The sequence below is a fragment of the Eretmochelys imbricata genome, chromosome 5 (assembly GCF_965152235.1).
Source record: "Eretmochelys imbricata isolate rEreImb1 chromosome 5, rEreImb1.hap1, whole genome shotgun sequence".
In the NCBI taxonomy this organism is placed as follows: Eukaryota; Metazoa; Chordata; order Testudines; family Cheloniidae; genus Eretmochelys; species Eretmochelys imbricata.
This window is the reverse complement of record NC_135576.1, coordinates 111,388,209-111,405,280: the sequence shown is the minus strand read 5'-3', so window position 1 is coordinate 111,405,280 and position 17,072 is coordinate 111,388,209. Positions and strand designations below refer to the sequence as shown.

At 44.1% G+C, this 17,072-nt stretch overlaps 1 protein-coding gene across 1 annotated transcript in view; it reads right to left on the bottom strand.

The window, feature by feature from the left end:
- Positions 1 to 824: 824 nt before the first annotated feature.
- ADAMTSL1 (ADAMTS like 1) overlaps positions 825 to 17,072 on the bottom strand; it is a 689,739-nt gene continuing 673,491 nt past the window's right edge. The window contains exons 28-33 of the mRNA XM_077816448.1: positions 16,663 to 16,863; positions 12,734 to 12,914; positions 8,547 to 8,754; positions 4,361 to 4,470; positions 3,293 to 3,513; positions 825 to 1,210 (exon numbers count right to left, since the gene is read on the bottom strand). Coding sequence (XP_077672574.1) covers positions 1,104 to 1,210; positions 3,293 to 3,513; positions 4,361 to 4,470; positions 8,547 to 8,754; positions 12,734 to 12,914; positions 16,663 to 16,863 — 1,028 coding nt within the window. The 3' untranslated portion in view covers positions 825 to 1,103. The remainder of the gene's footprint in view (positions 1,211 to 3,292; positions 3,514 to 4,360; positions 4,471 to 8,546; positions 8,755 to 12,733; positions 12,915 to 16,662; positions 16,864 to 17,072) is intronic.

Below are 17,072 nucleotides of genomic sequence, written 5' to 3'. Positions count from 1 at the left end.
ATGATGCAGCATTCTGTATGTCTACGTGACAGAAAGAACTATAACAAATCAGAGCAGCTGTGTTCTCCTTCTTGATAAATTAATAATTATCACTGGAGGATTTGGCTGTAATGAGAGAAAAATTCCACACTGGCAGGACATAGAAATGATTTCTACAAATCTAAAGTTAGAAATAGACCAAAACCCCAGATCTGAAAGCCCAATAACTCTGGGATCTCAGGCTTCTCTCTTCCCCAGATACATTTTAATCATGTTAAGATGCAGCATGGTAAGTAGCTCTTTTTGCCACAAATATATATACAGCCCCTCCTATAAGTGCTCTGCACAGAGCTGTGATGGCAGGTATGCACGGCAGTCTGTCAATAGCAGATCATTCTGTCACTCACTTTCCTTTTCTGCATAATACTGTACTTCATTTTTTCATGTTGAGGGAAAAAAACTTGGTGCACTTATTTAAATGCATTTTAAACTCATTAATGCTTCAGCACAATGTTTAACCTCCTTTTCAGATCCTAAGTTCTTAGCATGAGAGAGAGAGAGAGAGGGACAGAGAGAGAACAGGAACACAGCTTTAGGACAGCAATTTTAAAAAACCAAAACCACATGCTTATGTTAACAAACCCTTCTAGGGCAAACGATGTCTCTGCCCATTGCTTAGCTGAATGTTTAGTTCAATCCCTTTTTTCAGTAGCCCATGATCTGTCAAGCTGTTTGATCCATGCCCTGGTGGTCTGATCTGCTGCTAATGGGAGTTTTTGCTTTGGTGTTTTCCGCCCATCTGCTGGTTGATGTGTATTGCAAGGCCTATACAAGGATTCCTAGACAGCTCTGTTCCACTCAGGCCTGACATGTTGCTTGTCTTCTCTTTGTTTTTGGTCTCCCACCACAACTGTGCTTTGCTGCATTCCATCTCCCAGTCTCACTGAAGGGAAAACTTGCCAAGTCCTTTACAACAACGATTCAGTAAAGTTAAAAAAAATAAAATAAAAATAAATAAATAAAATGAAGAAAACTGAATTCTGTCCAATTTGTTTTGTAACAGTCCTTCCTGTAGTGAAGCAAAGGCTGATGCCTCTGATCCCCTATCTCAATTGCTCTCATCTTCATGCTTTTCCACAAGTCCCACAGCAGCGAGATTTGAACTGGGTGAGCTGGCAGAGTTTGAGCTGCTTCACCTTCTCACAGTACCTGGTGGTGTCTCTGCATTCCACTGGCAAAGGGGGAACAAAAAGGAGATGCAATGAAAGAACGGTAACTTACCTCCCAGTAACTGCAGCAAAGAGTCCTGTGGCACCTTATAGACTAACAGAAGTATTGGAGCATGAGCTTTCGTGGGTGAATACCCACTTCGTCAGATGAATTTAGTGGAAATTTCCACTACGTGCATCTGACGAAGTGGGTATTGACCCACGAAAGCTCATGTTCCAATACGTCTGTTAGTCTATAAGGTGCCACAGGACTCTTTGCCGTTTTTACAGATCCAGACTAACATGGCTACCCCTCTGAAACTTGACTCCCAGTAACTGTGGTTCTTCAAGATTTCTTATCTGTGTGGACCTTCCCTGGAAGTGCCCATGCGCCTCAAGGATCTACACAGACATGGGTTTGAAGAATTGAACATCCAAAGGTTGCTTTTAGACCACACAATCAGAGAGGGGAGTCCTGGGTTAGAAGTAGTACTGTTGACTGGTTAGTGGGATACCTACATCTTGGGGTTGTCACTGCACTCGTGGGGGTTTTGCTCTCCAGTACCACAGGAGATATCCCCATTGTCAAGTTGGCATTAAAAATATAAATAAAATAACGAGCTGCTTTTTAAAGAGAAGGAGTACTTGTGGCACCTTAGAGACTAACAAATTTATTTGAGCATAAGTACTCCTTTTCTTTTTGCGAATACAGACTATCATGGCTGCTACTCTGAAACCTTTTTAAAGAGAGTTGCTCCATGGCACCTTTATGTACTTTATCGGCTTGGGAGGTCCACATTGGTTGGTCTGGAGCTTGGGAGGTCCATACTGGCTAGTTCTGAAGTTATCAGGTGAGATTCTATGTTGTGTTTCTAACACGTGGAGCACTGAACCCTTCAGCCCAGGGACAGGGTTAAGCAACCTTTGCGCTCTCCTAAACCTGGGCTCTTTCGAGGCCCAGCAACCCTCCCAATGTAACTTAGACAGCCCTACGGGCCTGTCTCATTAACAGCAGCCTCTTGGTGTTGCCCTATGGGCTGCAGCACTGCCTGGAATCTCCACAAGGCTGTGTGTCCTGGCCCCTACACACCCTCCCCCATGCCAGCTTGTGAGGGGATCCTCAGAGGGCAGCATTCTTGCTGTCTGCCGTAGTGCTGGTGCCAAAGGAATTCTCCCCTGACTGGAGCTGTGGCTTTTAGGATCCCTTTATGCCACTCCAAAGAAAGAAGCTAGAGTGCAGGTGAGGGTCTCGTGCACCTCCTTTAAACTCCACCTCTGACAGTCCTGTCCTCCCTCAGCAAGCCAAGCCATGCTAACTGTGTTTGGGCTGGCTTTACTGAGCACCTTATTTGCCTCTAGAGGTGGGAGAAGGCCTGTAGCAAGCCTTCTGTAGTCTAGTGGTTCTGCTGCTGCTCCACAGCGCCCAGCCTCTGTGGAGATCCCCAGCGCCCAGCCTCTGTGGAGATCCCCAGCGCCCAGCCTCAGAATTGCTGGCTGCACACTAGACTCCAGGTCCTGGCCCTTAAACGCAATGCTTCAGAGTACTTGGGAGCCATGACTGGCAAAGAGGTTGTGATTTATACTCATGCTACTTGGTGTTCCCAGGTGAACACTGACATAACAGGGCTTGGTTTCCAAAGAGGCACATCTGTTCCAGATATTTATTCCTTTTGCAATATTTATAATGTGTGTGTTTTTTGGCAGGCCCAATTAAGTTCTAGTCACCTGAAAGCCTCATCCACTGCAGGAATTCCCCGCACTAACCAACTAATCTGCCTCAGGTTTGCTTGATGTTAACATCAACTAACTACCTGTTTATGATTTATTATTTCTCTCCATACCAATAATGGAAACTTAGGGCAGCACCTATTACTTTTAGCCCTATTACCAGGAAGATGAGATCCCAACTCTTAGAAAACAACATCAACAACAAACAATGCTGGAGACATTCCAGTAGGAACACTTGATTTTTCAGGCTGCAATTTGCCATTTTTCAGACAAATGTTTTCCCAAGCAGCCCAGCAGTGGGGCCCAACACCGCGCTCTGGGGACCCAGCTCTGCGGCGAAGATTCACAGGTGGCTCCTTTCTCCCACAGGAACGTACTGTTTTCGCAGGGGGTGATGTTGCAGCGTTGCCAGTTCGCAGGTCTTGGCCTCCAGGAACAGTAGTGCTCCTGCACAGGTTTGTTGGTGCGGACATGCACGCATTCCACTCGCCTGGACTGGAAGCCGTAGTTCCCACACGTAGCTGTACACAGGGTCCACAGACTGACCCTCCAGTGCACACCACAGATGTCTGTCCAGCAGTTCTGTGTGCTCAAAGGCCTGTTAATAAAAAGGACAGAGATATTATTATACCACCAGGCAGGAAATAAGAGGCTTAGTCACACTGGGTATTCCTCAAACACTGGGGATACCACAGGCCCTATAGCTCTGATCCTGAACCTCTCTGAACACTTGCTGGACCTGATCCACAGTGGTTGTAAATCAGCATAGATCCATTGTCTTAATGGGCTGTATTGAGGGTCTGGCCCATTGACTTCAACTGGCAATTACAGAACGGGACTCAAAAGGCCAGATCCTCAGCTGGTGTCAATTGGCATAGCTCCAACGAAGTCTATGGAGCTATGTATCCATTTACACCAGTTGAGGATCTATCTCAAACAACTTTAGCACTCCTTCTGTCCATAAAGTAGTTAACGACCAGATACTACTGAGGAGTTGTAATGAACCAAGAAGTGGCTGATGTAAGCCACCATAGCTTTGTTAGTATAAATGCAACAAGCTTGGGTTTCAGATATTGTTGTTAGGGTTTTACAAATGGCACAAACAAAAACCGGTGTTCAGAACTCATCCTGTTCCTTCTGTACACTTGGTGCTCATTTAGTTATTGCACAGGAGAAATGTTGATATACTACCAAGCAGTGCTAATTGGGATGGCTTTGGCAATGTGGATGCTCATCCACTAGGAAAAATTTGAAGGGAGAATTGGGGTTTCTCTGTAAAAATGGTATCAAACATGCACAGAGCCCAATTCTCCTGTTATTCCTGAGAGATGAAAGGAGAATCAGGACCTCAAATCCAAAAACCTCCAAAGGCAGTAAAATCTCTGGCCTAATTCATAGGTCTCTGTACAGAAGAGCGGTTCTGATGATGAGGGATTCTGTAATACCTTGGCAGGGCACTGCACTGGTCAGAAGACACGGAATTCCCATCCCTGGTCTGGCAGAAAATCTGTCTGTGCTGTACAGCTAGTCGCGGTCCGATGCATGGCCCATTACACTGCAAAAGTAGAAAAAAGACATTCAGTGGCATAAAGAGAGAACATGCCCTGCTTTTATGAAACCCTTCTTGGGAGTCAATGAGCAGAGATGCATGTTGCTGAGATGCAGATGCTCTCAGTCACTTCATAGAGATCAGTAGGTTTTGAGTCCAAGTGCACAGTCTTCTTGTATCCCACACAGCCTCCCCAGGGCAGCATTAAAACTCATTTCTGTATCTGCTCTCTAGATTAATTCCCCTCCCTCTTTGCCTGTTTCAATCTTAAATCCATCTGTTTGGACAAATAAAAAGCTCTCATCTTATTAGCCCCGAGCTTGTGATCCATACAGGAAATCTTGCTACAGTCCCTTTACTGTGTATTTTACAGCTTGTACTGTCACAATTTATAGCCAGGTGGTTCATGGCAAGACTGAATCGAGCCAGCAATGGTTTTTGCTTTAACACAAAGACATCCTAACTTATTCAAACCTGTCAGTCAGCCTCTTGTGGTTTAATTTGTTTCCCCTCTTCCCAGTTTAAATCACAGACAGCTAAAGGCATGAAGCATGTGACTTTGGCACCATCTTTCATCAACCCTTATAAAACTGCCTGGTTTCCAGGCAGCCAATATCTGGAAACTGGTTTTGGGAGGGGACTGCTGATTTGGAGATGGACGAGAAGGGAAATGAATGTAGGGATCAAGGAGTTTCCATCAGTGCAAAGGTGGAGCAGGTTGGGATTCCTACCTGGCACTAGCTCTGACCTGTGCTACCCGCCTAGTGCCAGAAACCCTCTTCCACCCTGGCATGCCCTCCTCACATCTGGTACTAGTTCTCAACCAACACCTGGACCAGGGTCCAGCAGAAAAAGAGGAAGCTTGGTTGAGCTGGAGTGGGGAGACCGATGAATTGATTGCAAGGAAGGGTGTTTTGTGAAAAGATAAGTAGGCAGGGCCCTCAGAAGGAGGAGAGGGAGTAATCACCAGCTTGGCTGGGGTCAGAGAACCGATTAGGCAGAGTGAGAGGGATCGAATATGCTCAAATTCATCTTGAATGTCCACCAAAGACCTAAGTGGTCTATAGAATAATACTCTACTGTTAGGCAGCCTAATGCTTTGGTGCAGGTGCAATAAGGATAGCACTTCCCCGCAGGCTGAAAGAGAGAGACGCAAGTCAATGCAAGGCTTTTCACAGGGGGCGCTGGCTCAGGTGCATGTAGGTGTCATTAATTTGGGTACTTGGGGCAGGACTGCAATAGCTGTACGTGCTGGCAATCTTCATCATAAACAGGCCTGAGTGAATGGAAATCTTAGGGGATGCGTCTTGAAGCTTTGTTGGACTATAAGAAAACCAAAGCTGTGGAGGTTAAATAGCCCACAGTAATCCACTTAAAACTAAATGAAAGAAGATGGGAGGTACAAGAAAGTAACAGGTTTTGAAGTGGGGTAGGTCATCTATTTATTTTCACTTTAGTCTGGGAAAGCTAATCACTAAACCTGACCAATATGAACCTGATGTCCCCCGGCGTGAAACCTATGATACAATGGAGAAATGTCACTGATCCACAGCCAGTGGTCTGTTCCTAATTGTAATTAATGTAATTGTCTTGTAGACATGTCTTGGAACAGAGCTGTATAGGTTTACATGGAGCTTGAGAAATGCTTTTTTCAGGTAGGAGAAATATTATATTATAAAGCACAAAGGTCAGGTATAACAGATGAATTCATGTGTCTTTGATGATTGAGACTTGGTATGATATCATAGGGAATGAGGTAAATCACCACGGGTTACAACCACCCATTTGAGTTAACTGGCCAACAGCTAGCATTACACAATCCTTACTCGAAATTTCAAAGAAAGTACAAATTGAGCAATTTGCTTCTCTGTTTTGAAAGAATGTTCAGCTCTTTACTCATAAATGCAGCATAACTCAGTCTATGTTCTGAACTTTCTCCAAAATACACAGACATAGGATTTAATGAAGTTATTTTCAGCTCGCTGGCAGTAACATGTCTCATTTCAATGATGGCACTGGATGCTTAGCAATAACCTTTGTCCTATGAACATTTCATAAAATGAGTTACCGACCTTGATGGAGCAAAACAGTCAATGTTGTATGCTGTGTAACGAGTAGCTTTGGTCTACAAGGCTGTATTTAGTATATTCATATATACTATATATTATATATGAGATTATATGTGGTCATATCAGAAATTACAGAATTTATGTGGCTAAGATCTACTATCATATCACTATGAAATCAAACAAAATGAGATCATGTGATTTATTTGCCATTGTTTCCACATTGACTTACCAGGCAGTAATCATGAAAAGCTGCAAAATATTTCAGGGTAACTCAGTCTATATTGAGAATGAAGCCAATCCCTGCGTGCACAAAGCTGACTCTGCATAATGTTTTTATTAGGCTTTTGTTGTGTGCCCCTAAACTTAATTTCCTTAAGTGTTTCCTGATTAGTACTTTTTAAGGATATTGATTTAAAAGTATGACCTCTTCAGGTTTGTTATAGATGAACTGTTCTTCCATTGAAAACCTTTCGTAGGCCAAAAGTAATGTTAAAATAACAACATTAATATCTGACTTTAACTCATATAATCAAGTAAAACTAGCCTGTGGATTAAACTCTGGCCTTCACTTATTCCACTCTGCCCCTGGATGAGTCATCATCAGGGTGGACTGAACATGGGACCTTTGCGTCTAAATATATGAACCTCTTCTACCTAAGCTAAAATTCTCACCAGCCTGTACGTGTGGGCCAGCTACAGCTGAGAGGGAGGGAGACAGAGTACCACAATGACTGGCTGTGGGTTACATTTACAGCACATATATGCCACAATCCTTTCTGGAGATCTGCTGACCCACAGAGATCCAGACAATAAGGGGCTCTCCCATGGATCTCCCCAATAGGAGGATTCCACTCATAATACTATGAATCATTCACTATTTACAGAACATCTTTTTAGTATCTGAGCACAACATGAAGCAGTAAGGATGGAGTTTCAGACTGACTTGTGTGGGAGTCTTAAAATGCTTTGGACCCAATGTCTTGTATCATCATTACAGTTTCCCTTACATAGTGGTTCAAATAAATCCTGATTTTATGAGGTGTTAGTGGATATCCGAAACTTTTGTGAAACTGGGGGTTTGTTAAAAAACACACGACAGCCCAGAACAGGACCAGATATAAATGTTGCATAACAGAGACAATCAGGGTCTGGAAATGTGTGTGTTTCACTGTGTCCAGATACACAAGAGACAGCAAAGATTGACTAGGCCATGGAAACTGACCAGTTTCTCCAGGTCATTACTGAGGTACATTGGCAGAACAGGACGGGGAAGCTTGAGCTGCCAGTGTCCATGCTGCTCTGAGAGAAGAGGGAGGATTTTGCTCTCCAGGGTTGTGTCCATCACTACAAATAAATAAATACATAACAAGAGGCTGCAAGAAGAAGCCTCTTCTTCTGTGAAGACAGTCCAGTGGAGAGGAGTGAAGGGCCAGATCGTGACTAGCTCTTCTAGGGTGTACACAGATCTGGGGATGGGAGAAGAACTTTCCTCTTCTCCTTGCTTACCCCAAGCAAAGACTGGTCACAACCACAGTCTCTGTACTTGGAGGAGGGCTCGGATTGTTCCCTCAAGATTGCATATCTCCCCAAAGGAAATGGGGGAGATGAGGAAGCAGGACCACATCATCTTACAGAGCAAGCTTGGACACTGCAGGGGATAGGGAAAACAGGCCACACTATCCCAAAGGATGACTACTGCCCCATTGAGCACTGGGGAGCAGTTATGCGTGCCGGAGACATAATCCCTCCATGAGCTCCCCCTGGGACAATGTGCCTCCATACTCAAGGCAGTGCCGATCTGGCACAGTCTAGCCCTGTCTTTTAGGCTGCTATCTCTTTCATGAAACGTGTGAAGTTTGGTTATCCCAATCATCCAGTGCATTAAACAAAAGACATGAGTCTTAAAACCTCATACGATGCATTAATCACAGATGCAAAATTATTGCTCTCGTCTTCAGGCACCTCTTGTCACCCAACTGTACGAGAAGTTTTGTATGTCTGTGTGGCCCTTACCTGACCCCAGGAGGAGGCCACCCACTCCATGCACAGCTGCCTGTTACAGATCTGGGTGTCCACTGGGCGTTTGGCAACCTGGGCACATGCCTCATTTGACATGGGGACGGAACTGCCCATAGCGGTCAACCTCTGACAAGTCACTCGCCGGGTCTGGACCCCTCCACCACAGCTCCGTGTACAAAGGGACCAGGATGTCACCATCCACCTGATAGGAGAAACGCAAAGCGGTCAAGGAGCAGTACAGAATCATCAGGCAGAAATGACAGTGTCACAGGGATCTCATAACACTGCTCCTCTAAAATCACAGAGGCACTTGCAGAAAGCCAGCCATTTGATCACTTTGGGCTCAATCTTGGGGGATGCTGAGCAGCCTCACCTTCCACTGAGGTCAATGGGAGCTGAGGAAATTCAGCACCTCGTGGGCTAGGGACTAAAGTATGTTACATTTTAGCGCCTCTGTCAAAAGGGGTTGGGCCCAGAATAGAAACTATTCTATATTTTCTTGGCTCTGTTTGCAAAACCCATGTAAATACTTCTAACCCTGGGGTGCGGTGTGGTCACTTTGCAGCATCATGTTGGCAGATTCTGGACCTAAGGCCAGTATTACAAGCCATGGGAGGATCAGCCCAATAAGGGGATTCTTCAGTTATGTAAAGACCACACAGCAGCTCCCACTCTCAACTTGCTGCTGACATAGATGCATAACTTATATGTCTCTAGCCCTGCTGACCCCTGGTCGCTATATTGCCTCCTTGGGGCCACTGGTTTCCTGGATAACTTACAGCAGCTTCTAGGCTGCTCTTACTCCAAGGGAATGGGCTGGTGCACAGCCAGACAGGAATTGGGGAAGCACAAAGGGCATTGTGCCATTTTCCCTGAGCTGCATGGCTGAAATAGAGGATCTGACCCTATATGTATTGACTTTTTAAAAACACTAAAACAAGTTAACAAAATAACATTTAATACATAAATAAAGAAATATAATATTATTATACTGGTCTACCATCTACTACTAACTGGGTAACAGATTTAGTTGGTTGTTCAGAGATCAGCAACCTTCCTCCAATCCTGGGATAATGTGAAATAGCCTCCCACTCAGCTAGTCTGCAGCTTATTACTGGCTGTTAAAACTGCTATGCGGAATGTGTGAAAGAAGTGAGTCTCTTGGTAATCATGAATCACGGGCCATGTTCAGGCATGCACATGGTAGATAATGGTGATGCTGAACACTGCAAGAGCTGGGCCCATGTGCCAAGCAGTTGGCACAAGGAGGCAAAGAGAGTTGTTTCCCAATGGAGTGGTGCGATATTTACCCAGATGGTTTTTGAAGAGAGGTTGGAGGGAAGGAGGAAGGGAAGTGATTATTAGTTCCAGGGGGAGAGTTCTGGTCAAGTCAGGAGCTCTGCTGAAATAGGCTTCAGGCTACTTTGCAGGATTTATGTGTTCTGGGTGGCGGAGGGAAAGCCCAGCATCTCCCCAACCAGCAGCACCATATTTATGATTACTTTACAAAACAGGCAGTAGGTGCTTTCCAGTCCCTTGGAGCTCTGATACTCAAGTAAAGGCATCCATTATATTTTCATTAACGCTCTGCTGACTGATTCCCACTGTTACAGAAACAATAAAATAAATAGAGTTCTTGGCAAGGACAAAAAATACTTCTCCTCTGCGTATCATAGAGTTTGGCGAGGTTGATTCTGCAGCTTCTCTGCCCTTTGTAAAGCTCAGCTCTGCGTTTCAATCAACTTTTATTTCCAAACATACACTTCAGCAGTTTTCTCGGGAGCCGGGAAGAGAAGCATGGGCTGCATTATAGCTCAGGAAGGGGATAAAAGGACATAAATCATTCCTGTGGAAATATTCCCATCAGCAAGTCAAACTGCTGATATTAATGAGCATGTTTCATATTTCATCAAGTCTCTCGTGGTTTCAGCTGCTCCTTATGACTCAGCTGGCCATCCAGAAAACATTTGCCTAAAGAGAGGTGCAGGAACACATTATAGAAAGGTAATGAAAGGGCAGCCTAGCTGCCCCCCCAAGCCACAGCCAAAGCAAATGGCTGGAAAGCTGGCTGCTCTCTGCTCATCAGGATACTTTCTGATTCTCAGCTCCTCCGCTCGTGTCAGAAATTGTGGCCAGATTCTGATCTCAAATATATGAGTGCAAAACCAGAGTCATGCAGGTGACGTTACTGGAGTCACTCTGGATTTTTACCTGAAATTTGCAGTTTGGGCCTATCTCTAATTTTGATTTGTTTATTTCTGATTTGTTACAAATGTCCCATCACATAACATAATATTAATACCGATACCGTTCTCAGGGGAGTCACTAGTTGGCATGGTTACACAAAGTTTTGCAAGCAATGTACAGTCATTGAAGAAATGGTGTATTGTTAGTTTTGGGATGCAGTTTCATTTGGGGAAGCTGTTGGAGGCAGCTGGAGAATTTACTCTCTCCCTTTATCTTTCTATCTGAAGTCAATTCTTGGGGCAGAGTGGCTTCTTGGGAAGTAGGCATTGGTGCTGGGGCTGAATTTCTGAAACATGGGTTTGTTTGCATGCTGTTTGTGATCACCTCTGTTTAGGGGCTGGTATATATACAGTATAAAAAAACCAGCCATGCTAAGGCTATGTGTATACTATGGGGACTATCCTGGCGTGGTTATGTTGGCATAGCCAACTTCACAGGAGGAGTTTTTCTGTTGATGCAGGAACATCACCTCTCTGAATGACATTAGGTACCCTGGCAGAAGCACATGTCCACTGACATAGATGCATCTACACCGGGGGGCGGGGGAGAGGAAGGCGGGAGGAGTTTTTTTGGTCAGCATAAATATGTCAGTCAGGTGTGGTTTTTCACACTCCTGCCCAGCATAGATATGCCTATATAACTTTGCAGCATAGATCAAGAGTAAGAAAATAAACAGACTACATATCATTGATTTCCTCTCCAATGGGAAACTGACTTGCAGGGCCCTGAAATCTGCTACTGATTTGCAGAAGGACAAAAATACATATATATTATGGTAGTACCCAAAGGCTCCAATCAGGATCAAGACTCTCTTTCCTGGGTGCTGTACAAACAAATAGAAGGGCACAGTCATGCCCCCAAACAGCATATATTTAGTCTGGAGTTGACAAAGGTATGGTTAACTAGTGAGTCAAAGAGGAAAATTCAGTCCTCTAGCTAGCTTCTCTAACAAACAGCATTCTTGGGCACTGATCCTTCCTGGGAAGGATCCAAAAGACCATTAGGTTGTGAACTTTGCTAATAAAAAGAAGACGATAAACCCCTTTAACAGAAGGAGTAGACATAATCTCTGCCATGTACTGTGAATGTTTTCCCCAATCCACCACCATGCCCTCTAATTTATCTGGATTAAGAGTCAGTAAATTCACTTTCAGATACAATTGTTTCTTGGACAGACACTAGAAAAGCAAAGATAACATGTTGTCCAGGGCAGAGTATTATTAAATGCAGGGGTGGGCAAACTTTTTGGCCTGAGGGCCACATCGGGGTTCCAAAACTGTATGAAGGGACGGGTAGGAAAGGCTGTGCCTCTAAACAGCCTGGCCCTGCCCCCTATCTGCCCCCTACCACTTCCCACCCCCTGACTGCCCCCCTCAGAACTTCCCACCCATCCAACCCCCCCTGCTCCTTGTCCCCTGACTGCCCTGACCCCATTGACACCCTCGCCCCCTGACAGGCCCCCCCGCTGGGACTCCCACGCCTATTCAAACCCCCGCCGTTCCCGGTCCCCTGACCGCCCCCCCCCCCCGCCAGAACCTCCACCCCATCCAACCGCCCCCTGCTCCCTGTCCCCTGACTGCCCCCGAGGATCTCCTGCCCCTTATCCAACTCCTCTGATCCCCGCCCCTTTACCATGCCGCTCAGAGCAGCATGTCTGGCAGCCACGCCGCCCGGCCGGAGCCAGCCATGCCACCGTGCTGCCTGGCAGGAGCTCGCAGCCCCACCCTCCAGAGTGCTGGCGGCATGGCGAGCTGAGGCTGCGGGGGAAGGGGGACAGCAGGGGAGGGGCCAGGGACTAGCTTCCCCAGCTGGGAGCTCAAGGACCAGGCAGGACGGTCCCGCGGGCCGGATGTGGCCCATGGGCCGTAGTTTGCCCACCTCTGATTAAATGCTTCGTAAAAGCATACACAATATACTACAGCACAAGGACAAACCTTGAAGGGCAGTCTCTTCTGTTACAAGCAACAGGCTGTAGCACTGGCTTGGGCTTCTCTATACAGTGGGATGTGTTGACCTCAGTCCCATCCAGTAAGCACCTCAGTTGCGGTTGCTGCACTCCCCTGTTACCACAGGAGGCCGAACATGCCATCAGTCTGTCCGCTGACCACCAATATTCTGCCACAAGCACAAGACACCCAAGTTAACATTTAAAAATCAATCAGAAAAGCTGATTAATGGTAAAATATCAGTGATTGATACCAAGGTGCTCTGCCATTTTGGAGACGTTTTGTAAGATAAAAACAACGAGGAGTCTGGTGGCACCTTAATGACTAACAGATTTATTTGGGCAGAAGCTTTTGTGGGTAAAAAACCCACTTCTTCAGATGCATCCCCAGTCCCCAAATCTGAAACGGTTCGTCAGATGCAAAGTGGTTTTTTACCCACAAAAGCTAATGCCCAAATAAATCTGTTAGTCTTTAAGGTGCCACCAGACTCCTTGTTGTTTTTGTGGATACAGACTAACACAGCTACCCCTCTGATATAAGATAAAAGTGACTCCTACAGAAATGTTTAAAATAGGTGAATTATGTATAGGAAAAGCATGTCACCCTATGAATCATCAGGCACTGAGCACAAACAGAGGTGGGATACCAGCCTTTGTTAGACCATCAATCCTCTCTGATATGGTAAATCCTATGTTTTGGAACTCATCACGATAAGGCATGGTGACTAGGTGATATGTGACTTCAGCACTGGCCAGTGGATGGGCCAGTAGTTAAGGTGGAAGCCTGCAACTCAGGAGACTAATTTAATTCTCTGCTCTGTCACAGACTTTCTGTGTGACCTTGGACAAGCCACCGAGTCTCTCAGTATCTCAGTTCCCAGTGTTTAAAATGGGAATAATAGCCCTTCCCTGTCAAATGGGGTGGTGTGAGGATAAATTCATTCCAGGTTTTTAGGTGCTCAGATACTGTGGTAATGGGGGCTATATAAGTACCTAAGATATATACATACCACACTGGGGAAACAAGGCCTGGGGACTATTGTATCAGTCCCACATGATACATATCCCTTATGGAAAAGTCCCACAGAATTTAACAGAAAATAAAAACCTTTCTACAGATTTTTTAAAATCATCCTGAGGAATTTAAAGGAGAACATCTCTGATACAGAAGAGTATAGGACACTTAAAATAGTATAGAAATTATTTCAATATAAAATTCTATCATTTTTTAGAAGAATTTCTGTAGAACTCTACAAAATTTCTATAGATGCCCTTTAAAGTAATCCTGTTAAATCCAATAAGACTTTCCCATACTAGATAGGAAATAAGCATATTATTAATCCATGCTGTAAATCAATCCTTCCATTCCTTTGCAGAAAGGCAGCAATCCACACACTAGATGTACTCCCGACAGAATTCTGTGCCCCTTTGGGGGTGTAAAATTCATATGGCCCGCATTTTACTGTGCCCCCCGTGCAGAAAAAGGCAAAAATAAATCTGCCAGGGGACACGTGCCTCTTCCCAGGGTGCGCGACTGTTCCAGCATGCCTTGAGCAGCCACAGACATGGGGGAGGAGGGTCTGGGCATGCATGCCTGCGTGGTTGATCACTGTCAGGGTGGGGCTGGGTGTACGTGCATGCCAACAAGTGCAAGAGAGAGAGAAAAAGACACTCTGTCCTTCTCGCTTGCTACTGCAGCTCACTGGCATGGAAGGGTAGGGCTTTTTATTGTGCACGAGGCATGCTTAGGCAGAAATGTAGCGGCCTGCCTGTTAGTTAATTGATCTCATTCTCTGAGGCAGAAATGTAGCAGCCTGCCTACATAGTAACATTGTTAATGTTCCTATTGTTAGTTAACTGTTCCAATTCTCAGTCAATTCCCCCAGGAGCATAAAACCTGTGAAAGTTTTAAGGCCCCTACCAGAGTGATGTAAATGAGCCTTATTATAAATGACAGTAAGAGAATCCTCAGCTAGGAAGATCTATGTGCTTTCTCACTTTTTTCCTGTGCCAAAGTGACACAATGGGGTTAGATTACAGCTCAGGATATTTACATACCCATTAAAAAAAAAGACGCTGAGGGCAAATAAAACATTTACCAAGCAGCCAATAAAATGTCAGGACAATCAGAACCAAGCACTTTCCAAAGTACCCAGCCAGTTCCAGGACAATGATTAGCAAAACTGTATGACTTTCATGTATGAAAGTCTGAGCAATTTAAAATGATGTACTTTTTTTTCCTGTTTGGTGTTCTCTAATGTAATTTAAATGAAAATCCAGAATTATAACTGGAATGAAGGGTATTAGTTACCAAGTGTTTGTAACTTAACTTTCATGTGTTTAGGAAATGCTGAATAGTTGTTGTGACTTTTTTCTGTATTGTAATTTAAATAAATTACCAAAACAATTGAAACTGGAGCGATGCATTATTTTGACAAATAAATATGCATAATTTTACAGAATTTTGAATTTTTTGGTGCAGAATTCCCCCAGAAGTAAACATTCATCTTAATAATGGAAAAAGAATTCTCAGTGGGCCACATCCTGAGCTGGTGTAAATCATCAGAGTTCCATTGAAGGCAGTGGAGTTACACAGATTTACAGCACCTGATGATGTGGTCCAGTGTCACTCAGAGATAGGCTTAAATCAGAAAATTTGGACCCAGGTTTAGACACCAGCAAATTATGGTATTTGAATTTGATGTTTAGGTTTGGTCCTATTTCTAATTTCTGCATGAGACAGTTCACCCACACAGATTAATTAGAGAATGATTGTAAAGCACTTTGAAGATGCAGCTTCACTTACTTCAAGTATAATGTGCTAAATAATATTATTCAAGGAAAACATATCTAAATATAGAAAATAAATCAACATTCTTGATTTTAATTGTGCACTTGCATTATCATTAATTCCTAGACGCAAGAATCTCAAAAGAAAAACACGCAGTAATTTTGATGCATTGTACAAAGTTCTAGATGCATAGGTCCCATAGATGCTATGGGTGTCATGGGGGTGAAACTCCAATGCAATGCTTTCCAGGGACATAATTAAAGGGGCACCAAAACTATTTCATGATTTCCTTTGAAAAAAATCTACCCTTAAAACTTTAACATCAAAGCTTAAATTTAATGGAAATAACTACCCTAAAGAGGTATTTTTAAGAGGAAAGGAATCACGCATTAAAAGATCAACTTGTAAGATTAAGCAATTTTTTTTGTTAGCACCTAGAAGAGATGCTGCCAAAATAAAATTCACATATTTACATTTAAAAACCCATTACTTGTGTTAATAACAAAAGACTCAGATCACTGCTTCTCAATTGGTGGGTCATGACCCCCCATGGGAGTGATAAAAGGCATTTGGGGGGTGGGAGGTCAGGAGATGTTGAAAATATTATTACACTCTAAAGGAAAGAAACTCTTGCTCCCCTACTCCTGCACACCCTTACCCTTGAAGTTCAAGTATTCCGTAAATTTCTTGGAAAACCCACATGTGCACACACACACTATGTGGCTTGATCGTTTTTCTCATTGATATATATTTCACTCTTACTGTTATATCAAATATAAGATGGTAGCAAAATTTTTGGACTTCAGATAAAGGTCCTCAGCCTGAAAAGGCCGAGAAACACTGTCATTAAAATTGGTGGCTTCTAATATTGGAGTGATCTGTATGTGCTCAACAACCCTGAAAATCAGGTCCAATGCATCTCAGTGTAGGCCTCTAAAAACCAAGATACCAGAATTATTGGGCATATCTACAAATTCACTCTTAGCGGCTACGGCACCAAAACATCCCTTGGATGCCATTTCTTGTGGCCTCAGAGTGAAGGAATTCAGAATGATGTTGATACAGTTAACAGCACCACCCTGGCCATGCCAAGATCTTATAAAGGCAGCAGGATAGAATTATTTTACCTCGGATTGTCAGAGATGTTTTTTGCATAAGTGAGCCAGCTTCATTCTGAGCCAGGCAGCTGAATTCACCCTGATAACCATCACTGATGTTTAGTAGCTGAAGAATCTGACCAGCTGCCAGGATGTTGTGTCTCATGTTGATGGGTTGACCAGCATAAAACCAAGTGATGTTTGGAGCTGGATGACCATCCACTGGGCAACCTAGAAACCAGGGAAGAGAAATAATAAGCCTTCTGCCAGCAAAATGACAGTAAAATCATCCCTGAGTTACCTACAGCAGAACATGCTGTTTTGAAATCAATACAACAAGGAAAAAAAATTGCTATTCTCTGATTTTCCCTCTTCCGTGCAATAATCAAAGCGCTAAGAGACGTTTATAATGGGTGCCTTCCTATCAAAGGAAAAACAGT